The sequence below is a fragment of the Lactuca serriola genome, chromosome 5, assembly GCF_051521515.1.
Source record: "Lactuca serriola cultivar US96UC23 chromosome 5, Lser_US96UC23_V15, whole genome shotgun sequence".
NCBI lineage: Eukaryota > Viridiplantae > Streptophyta > Magnoliopsida > Asterales > Asteraceae > Lactuca > Lactuca serriola.
The window spans coordinates 265,175,102-265,186,799 of NC_136412.1; the positions used below are offsets into that span (position 1 = coordinate 265,175,102).

At 41.5% G+C, this 11,698-nt stretch overlaps 1 protein-coding gene across 1 annotated transcript; it reads left to right on the plus strand.

Moving 5' to 3' along the window:
* Positions 1-10,953: 10,953 nt before the first annotated feature.
* On the plus strand, positions 10,954-11,337 carry LOC145050463 (uncharacterized). The gene has a single exon (XM_078998707.1). It carries the CDS (start codon positions 10,954-10,956, stop codon positions 11,335-11,337), a length of 384 nt encoding a protein of 127 aa, XP_078854833.1.
* The last annotated feature ends 361 nt before the right edge of the window (positions 11,338-11,698 follow it).

An 11,698-nucleotide genomic window follows, 5' to 3' on the forward strand; every position in this document is an offset into this window, starting at 1 on the left:
TTAGGAGAGTAAACTCCATGGTGAGGTCTTATACTCTTTCCTTGCAACCCATTAGCCTTCTAGCACTCAACCATAAGACCTTTAGTCACATTAGGATGCCTATATGTGTTTAATTAGAGCTTAAATCACTAATTACTTGTGAACATATGTCTTCATATGTTACTAGGGTCATAAAGGGTGTACAAGTCTCTACTTGACGCCAAACGCTCATCCGACACTTCCACCTGATCTACTCATTTCAGGTGAGTTCATACCCCTTAATGGACCTTTTAAATGTTTTTACATGTTTTAGAGGGGGGGATAGAAGTATGAATTCTACAAGTTTTTATTATTAAATCATATGTGGTTCACAGATTATCATTAAAAAGGGATTTTCCTACACTTTTAGCTGTTTTCCAATAAAACTGTTTTAGTTGATTATCAAATGCATTTTTAAGATTAAATTGTTATTAAACTGCTTTTAAAACTGTGTTTAAATTACTTTTCTTTTTAAAATATATCAACACTAATATATTTATATAAGTAAGGCTTGAAGGACTTAGGACCGATAGCTTGCCTTATTTCCTGTTCTTGTTTGATGTGGTCTTAGGGTATCGGTTATCCGTCCGACTGTCGTTGATTTCTTAGTTATATATCATATATATTTGTGTAGATATGAAAGTCTTCATCTCAATCAATACCTTTGTTATTCAAAGGCAGGAAATCATACACTCTAGTTAGCTATAATAGGTATAGCTAAGACTACTACTCGTTATCTCTACTACTGCTATACTCACTATAACGGCTATTACTACAAGTTAATACTCGTATAAGAGAACACTCTAAGAACTATACAAAAGACTATTATACTATAATACCAAAGAATACACGAATCTAGAGTATAACACACTATCCCTCTATAAGACACTCTACTGCGCTTACACCATGTGACCAGGGCTTTCCGGAAGGAAGGAAACACTACACGTATAGATCTATATGGGGCAGACACTATTACATCCTGACTGCTAGCTACATTCTGAGCCGACTAGGCCCAGGGGTGGCACTACATCACTACACTACGTATGACCGGGAAGGTCATCGGGTTCTCTATTATCACTCCAGTCTGGTTACATGAGGGGTTACACCTTTATTCAACATAATACACTAAGACTTAAGTCTAAGCTAACATCCCAAAGTAAGTAAATATCTAATACTAATGGAAGTTTGCACCACCACTACTGTCAACAGGCATAACTTTTCTTCACCTATGTTACTCACATGAGATTTATTATTCTACTTTTACAACTGAAGGTTCTCAATGATAATGCTTACACACAACTCAAAGGATTTAACTTACAAAGTATTTTTCTAGAAAATATAGGATTTTCTAGGGATTTCTACTACTTATAAACATAAATTTCAGTTTTTATTCTTGAAAACACTTTTATACAACGAAGACACTAAATTCTTATGAACTCACCAGCTTTATGCTGATACTCGTTTTCAAAATAACTTGTATCCTCAGGTCAAAAATAGTCAGGTAAAGGTGTAGCTTTTGGAGAAGATGGAGCACATACAAGACCCATCTTTTATTTTGTTATACTTTTGGTGTCTATTAAACTTTACAGAACACGTTTGTAATTAAATTTACTACATATATGCAATGGTTGTTGTTGCTTGTTTTTACTATTATGCAAATGTTATGATACTGTACATGACGTCCTCCACCGCAGAACGTATTCCGCCGTTATCGGTTTTGGGGTGTTACAGATTGGTATCAGAGCATTGTTTATAGTGAATCAAGTATATCAACCTATAAAAAAGATATACGAACTATAAACACTTCGGGACTAAAACACTCTGACCAATAATATATACTTATAAATACTAAAATATTTAATTAAGTATATATTATATACACACTCACCACTACAAAAGGGTCAATATCATACTATAACAGAACAGAAGTATTAAGATTGTTGAACAGTACAATTAGGCTTAGAGACATATAGTCACATCTGGGTGAATGTAGCCTGATCAACTACATTTTTCCAGGAGTGACTAGCATGTGCCTAAGAGTGATTGTGGTGTTGCAACAAGTCTAAAAACTTACCAACACTACCACAAGAACGTTAGAACAAGAATACTATAGGAGTATTCTGCATTCTACTAACTAAGTATGTGATAACTAAAAGGGACGTTACTGGTAGGACAATGGTTGCTAAGTGGATACATCACGGTTACATGTGACTAGGGCGCTATAGACTCAGAATCTGTGGCCTTTGCTTCCTTTCCTGTTCTTGTTTGATTGGGGATCTGAAGTTAGGGTTGCTTATTCGAAGGAATATCTTGCTTCGGTTGCATGTAATTTGTATGCATTACGCAAGTATTGGGCCGACTAATAACGATTCATCTTATAAGCATCTTAGATTAGTACGTCTATTAACCTTTCTTTCCCCCTTTCTCGCAAAGATAGCATGGCTGGCTTCCACCTCCCGATGATCCGTATTATCCAAACCATGGCAATGGAGGATGGCTCGATGAGGAGTTAGACGATGATCACCCGATCCCTTTGGATGATCATCATGCTGAAGGCTTCTCGGACAGCTCCAGCTCCGAGCCAGAAGTTAACAACCTACCCCCTGAAGCTCCCAACCCCAACCCCCGTCCGACATTTTAGGGTCCCACTCCCATGTGGGCAATAACCTTAAACCGATGGAGCGAGGAGCAGGGTCAGCCTTTACCTTACAATAGAGACCGAAGCTTCTACAACATAAGCGAGGGAGGATCAGCGGACCAAGTTCTACCCATCATGTTCCGAAGGATTGCCAGGAACGTCGAGCAAGGTCAAGCAACCATTGGCCGAGTTGTAGAAGTGGATGCCAACTCAAACCTCAACACTGTTCGCATTCGCCAACTTGAAGAAGCTATGGATAGGACAAGGAGGACCAACGAGGCTCTGCGGCAACAACTAGCTGCATCCCGAGCCGAAGTTATGGAACTCCGAGCACGTCAAAGGGCTCATGAACGACATCTTCAGGAAGTTATGCGTCAACTAGCTGATCTGAGGGTTCGCCCAACGGGTGCCCGTCGCCCGTAGAAGATGTCAAATCATCTCACCTTTCTTTTTGTTTAATGGCTAGCCTTCTCTTTCTAAAGCTCAGTAGAGCACTTGTCTGTAAACATTCCTAACTTTGAAAGTACTCTAATTAGGCCTCTAGACTGCCAACATTTTCCTTTTGGTTTGATGTAAGACCTACTGTTAGGTCACTTTTCCCGAACTTGTATTACAACATTAATACCAGTAAATTGGCAGTTAACTACTTTATTGCTATGATCCTCTCTCTGATTTTCGGGTTATGATGATTTAGTCCACGAAACACTCTATTCATATTAGCAATAGACTCTTACTATTGCTATCATTTTTATGAACTTTCAGTGAAAGATGCCTCCTCGCAAGCGCCCAACCAGAGGCAGACCAACAACTCAAACCTCTCCTCCAGCACCTCCTCCTCCGCAGTTCGATCCAGTGCTGTTTCAAACAGCTGTGACGACAGCCATGGCTCAAATGAACTCTGGTGATGTGAGCGGTGGCAACTCTAGATTTGGTGAAGTCCATCAAAGGACGCAAGGATGTACTTATAAGGACTTCATGAACTGCAAACCCACTTTCTTCGATGGGACCGGAGGAATTCTAGAATTGTCTTAGTGGTTCGAAAGAACTGAGGCTGTCTTTGAAATGTGCTCATGCCCCAAGGAGAGCAAAATAAAGTTCGCTGCTGCCACCTTCACTAATAGGGCCCTGACATGGTGGAATGGTCATGCCAGTGCACTCTCTTTGGTAACAGCCAACGTCATAGGCTGGGACACACTGAAGGACCTCATGAGAGGAGAGTACTGCCCTAGGGACGAAATTCAGAAACTTGAGGAGGAACTCTGGAACCTCAAGATGAAAGGGACCGACATAACAGCTTACACATCCAGGTTCTGCGACTTGGCAGCTATGTGTCCCAACATGATCCCTTCGAAGAGCAAGAAGATTGAACGATACATTTGGGGTTTAATGCCCTCGTATCGAGGAAACGTTCTAGCCTCACGCCCTACGACCTTTGACAGCGCCAAGGAATTGGCCCAGAGGTTAATTGATCATGAAGTTCCTTCCACACCAGCCACAACCCCGACAAATACCACCGTACCACCCAAATCATCCGACAACAAGAGGAAGCGTGGGGATCAGAAGAAGGGAAAGAAGACTCAATCTTCTTCCAAAAACCAACAGATCGTGGTCGTCCATGCTGCCACCACTCCTGCTACCCCTGCACCGGCAAAAGCTTATGTTGGGAACCTGCCCAAGTGTCCCAAGTGCCCCTTCCATCACAACGGCCCATGCTATGAATTGCAATGCACCAACTGCGGCCGGAAGGGCCATACTATCCGGTTTTGCAGAGCCCAACCCAAACCTATCTCGTAAGTTCCCAGTTCGGGAGTGACCCAGACCTGTTATGGCTATGGTGAAGCTGGCCATTTCAAGAAAAAGTGTCCGAAGGTTGGGAATGTGGGAGGAACAGGAAGACTACTTGCTATTGGCCACAATGAAGCAGTAGCGGATCCCGCAGTAGTCACGGGTACGTTCCTTCGCAACAACTCTTATGCTTGTGTCTTATTCGATAGTGGTGCAGAAAGAAGCTTCATAAACCAAAACTTTAAACACTTACTTAAGCAATCCCCGCAACCACTAAAAGAAACATTCATCGTAGAAATGGCTAACGGAAAGACCAAAAGCTCTAACGAAATTTACATAGGTTGTACCCTCACGATAGACGATCATTCATTCCCAATCGATCTCATACCAGTCTCGATCAAGAGTTTCGATGTCATTGTTGGCATGGACTGGTTGAGTCTTCATCGCGCTGATATTCTATGCTTCGACAAATCCATTCGCCTAAATCCACCGAATCATGAAACTCTGTTAATCTACGGAAACAAACCCGGTACGAGCCTTCGTATCATCTCAAGTATTCAAGCCCAGAAATATTTGTGTAAGGAATACCGCGCCTTTCTTGCACACGTCGTCGACACAAGCCAGAAAGCGAGAGATCCAAAAGACATCCATGTTCTGTGCGATTTCGCTGACGTCTTTCCAGAGGACCTTCCACGTTAACCTCCCAAACGTCAGGTTGAGTTTAGAATTGATCTAGTCCCAGGAGCTACCCCCGTAGCTAAGTCGCCCTATCGTTTAGTGCCTACCGAGATGCAAGAACTATCCGGTCAACTTAACGAGCTGCTCAGCAAGGACTTTATAAGACCGAGCTTCTCACCCTGGGGAGCTCCGGTCTTGTTCGTGAAGAAGAAGGACGGATCATTCCGTATGTGCATCGATTATAGGGAACTCAACAAACTCACGGTCAAAAATCGCTACCCTCTTCCCCGTATCGACGACCTATTCGACCAACTACAAGGGGTGAGTTACTTCTCCAAGATTGATCTTAGGTCCGGGTATCACCAGTTACGAGTGCTTGAGGAGGATGTTCCGAAGACATCCTTCCGAACTCGTTACGGGCACTATGAGTTCGTAGTGATGCCCTTTGGACTAACTAATGCACCCGCAGTGTTCATGGACTTGATGAATAGGGTGTGTCGTCCATACTTAGATCAGTTCGTCATTGTCTTTATTGATGATATACTCGTCTACTCTCGGAGCGAGGAAGAACACAGGAATCATCTACTACGAGTCTTGGAAACCCTGCGATCGGAGAAGTTATACGCGAAGTTCTCTAAGTGCAAATTTTGGATCCGAAGAGTTGAATTCTTAGGACACGTTGTTAGTGAAGAAGGAATCCACATGGATCCATCCAAGTTTAAATCCATTGAGAACTGGTCAGCACCGAAGACGCCTACATAAATTCGTCAATTTCTAGGCCTCACTGGCTACTACTGCAGATTCATTCAGAACTTCTCCTGGATTGCGAGACCTCTTACCACATTGACACAGAAAGGCGTAACATTCGACTGGGAGAGAAGCAGGAGAAGGCATTCCAGACCCTGAAGTGAGCTCTATGCACCGCACCGGTATTATCCCTTCCCGAAGGGACAAAGGATTTTGTGGTATACTGCGATGCATCAAACCAAGTGCTCAGTTGTGTCTTGATGCAACGAGGTAAGGTCATCGCCTATGCCTCAAGACAGCTGAAGAAACATGAGGTTAACTACACCACCCATGACCTCGAGCTAGGGGCGGTTGTATTCGCTCTAAAGATCTAGAGACATTACTTGTATGGAACGAAGAGCATAATATACACTGATCATAAAAGCCTCCAACACATACTGAACCAGAAGGAGCTCAACATGAGACAACGACGGTGGGTCGAACTACTCAATGATTACGACTGCGAAATTCGTTATCACCCGGGGAAAGCCAATGTAGTAGCAGACGCCCTAAGTAGAAAAGAGTATTATGGTAGAAGAGTCAAGTCATTAACAATGACTATCCATTCGCACTTATCCGTACAGATTAAGGAGGCTCAGCTCGAAGCCTTAAAGCCTGAGAATGTGGCGGGAGAATCCCTGCGAGGAATGGATAAGAACTTGGAGGTCAAGGGTGACGGAGCCTATTATCTCATGGACCGAATCTGGACCCCGCGCCACGGAGGTTTCAGAGACTTGGTCATGAAGGAAGCACACAACACTCGATACTCCGTTCATCCAGGTTCAGATAAGATGTACCTGGATCTCAAAAAGCTTTACTGGTGGCCTAACATGAAAGCAGAGATTGCTACCTTCGTGAGTAAGTGCCTTACTTGCGCAAGGGTCAAGGTCGAATACCAAAAGCCATCAGGTCTTCTCCAGCAACCAGAGATACCGGAATGGAAGTGGGAGCGGATCACCATGGATTTCATAACCAAGCTACCCAAGACAACGGGTGGGTTGGATACCATTTGGGTCATCGTCGACAGATTGACCAAGTCCGCGTACTTCCTACCCATAAAAGAAACAGACAAGATGGAGAAACTCACAAGGACATAGATTAAGGAGATAGTACGACTGCATGGTGTCCCTGTATCTATTATCTCTAATAGAGATAGTAGGTTTACTTTAAGATTTTGGCAATCACTACAAAAAGCATTAGGGACGAGGCTGGACATGAGTACAGCCTACCATCCGCAGACTGACGGATAAAGTGAGAGGACGATCCAAACCTTAGAGGATATGCTGCGAGTCTGTGTGATTGATTTTGGTAAGGCGTGGGATACACACTTAACCCTTGTGGAGTTCTCCTACAACAATAGTTATCATACGAGCATCAAGACAGCTCCATTTGAAGCCCTCTACGGCCGGAAGTGCAGATCCCCTCTGTGATGGGCTGAGGTGGGTGACACTCAGTTAGCTAAAGGACGAGTTCCTGACTGCACTCTCATGGGTCCGGAGATCATCAGAGAAACGACCAAGAAGATTGTACAAATTCGCGAACGATTAAAACCTTTGGAATTCCAAGTGGGAGACCAAGTCCTGTTAAAAGTCTCACCCTAGAAGGGCACGATACGCTTTGGAAAGCGTGGAAAGCTAAACCCAAGGTACATAGGGCCTTTCGAGATTCTCGTTAGAATCGGCCCCATAGCTTACAAACTCAACCTACCCCACGAGCTAAGTAACATACATCCTACCTTCCACGTCTCAAACTTGAAGAAATGCCTGTCCGACGAGACTCTCGTCATTCCACTCGACGAGATCGAAGTCAACGAGAGCCTCAACTTCGTGGAAGAGCCTGCGGAGATCATGGACCGAGAAGTAAAACAAATGAAACAAAGCCTTATCCCAATTGTGAAGGTTCGATGGAACGCCAAACGAGGACCGAAGTTCACTTGGGAGCGCAAGGATCAAATGAAACTCAAATATCCCCATCTCTTTGCTTAGTAGTACTGTAATAATTTAACTGTTTGAATTCTAAACTTCGGGACGAAATTCCCTTATCGGGGGGATGATGTGACAACCCAAAATTATTTCTGTCATTATAACCCGTTTTCGTTAATAGAATATTCTATTTTATAAAAGTTCCGTTAAATTAGGGTCGACAAATAAATAAATGTTTCATTTATTTGTGCTTTATGTCAATATCTTCGTAATAAAATAAATAAAAGCAAGTAAATTGTATTTCCATTTAATTGGAAAAAGTTATTTTTATTTACGACCATTTAGCCGGGTAAAAAGTTTAAACCTCGTTAAACATCACTATCGGGTAATCGTATACCGGGTACCACCCCCAAGCCTTATATAAAGGAATGGAGACACTCCATAGAAACCTTTTACCACACTAGACCCACTTTCTCTCTCTACTCTCTCTCCTCAAGTTCGTTTTCGCCTCAAAACCGCGAGTTTCGCCCCCAAAACGTAAGATCTCTTACCCTAACTTGTTCTATACATAAATTATTGTTGTTTTAACTCAAAAATCGTCCAAGAAGGCTGAAAGAGAGGAGTTTACGGTCTAAGAACCTCCTTAGGCCGTAAACCCCTAAAAAGATGCCAAAAGTCCCAAATTTCTCCCATTTAAGCTTAGAAACTAGTTGTGGACTAAACCTAGAAGTGTTTAAACCTTAAATCAACAATTTTTAGGGCTTAAAAGAGGGTTTACGGTCCAAGCATATGCTTAGACCATAAACACCCTCTAAACATGAAAACCAAGCCCAAAACACTTCCAAACCACATTTAGGCTTAAGATATGGCTTAGGGACTTGCTATTTCAGACTTGGAACATCTAAAAATCAACATTTGAGGGGTAAACTAGAGTTTACGGCCCAAGCATATGCTTAGACCGTAAACTCCCCTAAAACATGCCAAATGAAAATTAAGCCCTCTAAAGAGCCTTATACCCTCTCTAGAACATGTTAGGATTGAGCCAAGAGCCTTGTAATCAACGATTGGAGGTATCCAAGAGTTTACTACCATAAACCATGGGGTTTACGGCCGTAAACTCCCAAAGAGTGGTCTTTGGGCCGTAAACTCCCAAAGAGTGGTCTTTGGGCCGTAAACTCCAAGGGAGTATACTTTTGGAACCTTAAACACCCCTATAGCCTTGTATGTTACCTTAGAATCACTCCTAGAACCACTTGAGGCTTGAAAACACTCAATTACCCTCCTCCCATGAGTTTACGGCCATAAACTCATGGGGGATGTGGTTCTCCCAACCGTAAACTCACTTAAGGTGAGTTTTAGGAGAGTAAACTCCATGGTGAGGTCTTATACTCTTTCCTTGCAACCCATTAGCCTTCTAGCACTCAACCATAAGACCTTTAATCACATTAGGATGCCTATATGTGTTTAATTAGAGCTTAAATCACTAATTATTTGTGAACATATGTCTTCATATGTTACTAGGGTCATAAAGGGTGTACAAGTCTCTACTTGACACCAAACGCTCATCCGACACTTCCACCCGATCTACTCATTTCAGGTGAGTTCATACCCCTTAATGGACCTTTTAAATGTTTTTACATGTTTTAGGGGGGATAGAAGTATGAATTCTACAAGTTTTTATTATTAAATCATATGTGGTTCACAGATTATCATTAAAAAGGGATTTTCCTACACTTTTAGCTGTTTTCCAATAAAACTGTTTTAGTTGATTATCAAATGCATTTTTAAGATTAAATTGTTATTAAACTGCTTTTAAAACTGTGTTTAAATTACTTTTCTTTTTAAAATATATCAACACTAATATATTTATATAAGTAAGGCTTGAAGGACTTAGGACCGATAGCTTGCCTTATTTCCTGTTCTTGTTTGATGTGGTCTTAGGGTATCGGTTATCCGTCCGACTGTTGTTGATTTCTTAGTTATATATCATATATATTTGTGTAGATATGAAAGACTTCATCTCAATCAATACCTTTGTTATTCACAGGCAGGAAATCATACACTCTAGTTAGCTATAATAGGTATAGCTAAGACTACTACTCGTTATCTCTACTACTGCTATACTCACTATAACGGCTATTACTACAAGTTAATACTCATATAAGAGAACACTCTAAGAACTATACAAAAGACTATTATACTATAATACCAAAGAATACACAAATCTAGAGTATAACACACTATCCCTCTATAAGACACTCTACTGCGCTTACACCATGTGACCAGGGCTTTCCAGAAGGAAGGAAACACTACACGTATAGATCTATACGGGCCAGACACTATTACATCCCGACTGCTAGCTACAGTCTGAGCCGACTAGGCCCAGGGGTGGCACTACATCACTACACTACGTATGACCGGGAAGGTCATCGGGTTCTCTATTATCACTCCAGTCTGGTTACATGAGGGGTTACACCTTTGTTCAACATAATACACTAAGACTTAAGTCTAAGCTAACATCCCGAAGTAAGTAAATATCTAATACTAATGGAAGTTTGCACCACCACTACTATTAACAGGCATAACTTTTCTTCACCTATGTTACGCACATGAGATTTATTACTGTACTTTTACAACTGAAGGTTCTCAATGATAATGCTTACACACAACTCAAAGGATTTAACTTACAAAGTATTTTTCTGGAAAATATAGGATTTTCTAGGGATTTCTACTACTTATAAACATAAATTTCTGTTTTTATTCTTGAAAACACTTTTATACAACAAAGACACTAAATTCTTATGAACTCACTAGCTTTATGCTGATACTCGTTTTCAAAATAACTTGTATCCTCAGGTCAAAAATAGTCAGGTACAGGTGCAGCTTTTGGAGAAGATGGAGCACATACAAGATCCATCTTTTATTTTGTTATACTTTTGGTGTCTATTAAACTTTACAGAACACGTTTGTAATTAAATTTACTACATATATGCAATGGTTGTTGTTGCTTGTTTTTACTATTATGCAAATGTTATGATATTGTACATGACGTCTTCCACCCCAGAACGTATTCCGCCGTTATCAGTTTTGGGGTGTGACATATTGAAGGTCTCTCCGTGAAAAGGGATGATCCGTTTTGGGAAGCGAGGAAAACTAAATTCGCGATACATCGAACCATTCGAGATTATTGCCCGAATTGGTCCAATGACATATAAGTTGCAGCTACCTGCGGAGCTCAGCAACGTATACCCCGTGTTCCACATGTCGAATCTGAAAAAGTGCTTATCAGATGAAACCCTCGTCATTCCCCTGGAAGAGATCGACGTAAATGAGAATGTCCTGTTCGTCGAAGAGTCGGTTGAGATAATGGACAGGGAAGTGAAGCGTACAAAACAAAGCCGCATTCTGATTGTGGAGGTTCGATGGAACGCAAAGCGCAGACCGGAATTCACATGGGAACATGAAGACCAAATGATGCAAAAGTACCCTGACCTTTTCTCTAGTTTCTAATAATAACTTTTAAAAGAATTTCGGGATGAAATTCCTTCTAACGGGGGGATGGTGTCACAACTAGCATTTTTGGCTAGGAAATTCTATCTACGTATGATCAACTCTTGATGTATCTTGTAACTCTAAGATTGATGTTATACATGTTATTCATTTCAAAAACAACTATTCAAATCAAAACTCACACGTGAAGCCCTAAACCTAATTCAATGCACTACACTCACTCGACTTTGGGCATGTAACCCTAATATCATAGATTAAACTCTTATTGGGTCAGGAATCATTTATTGGGCCTAATAGGCCAATAAACCCACAACTTGATTATTTTGGATTAAGAATCCACATTTGGGCCCTAATTGGGCCA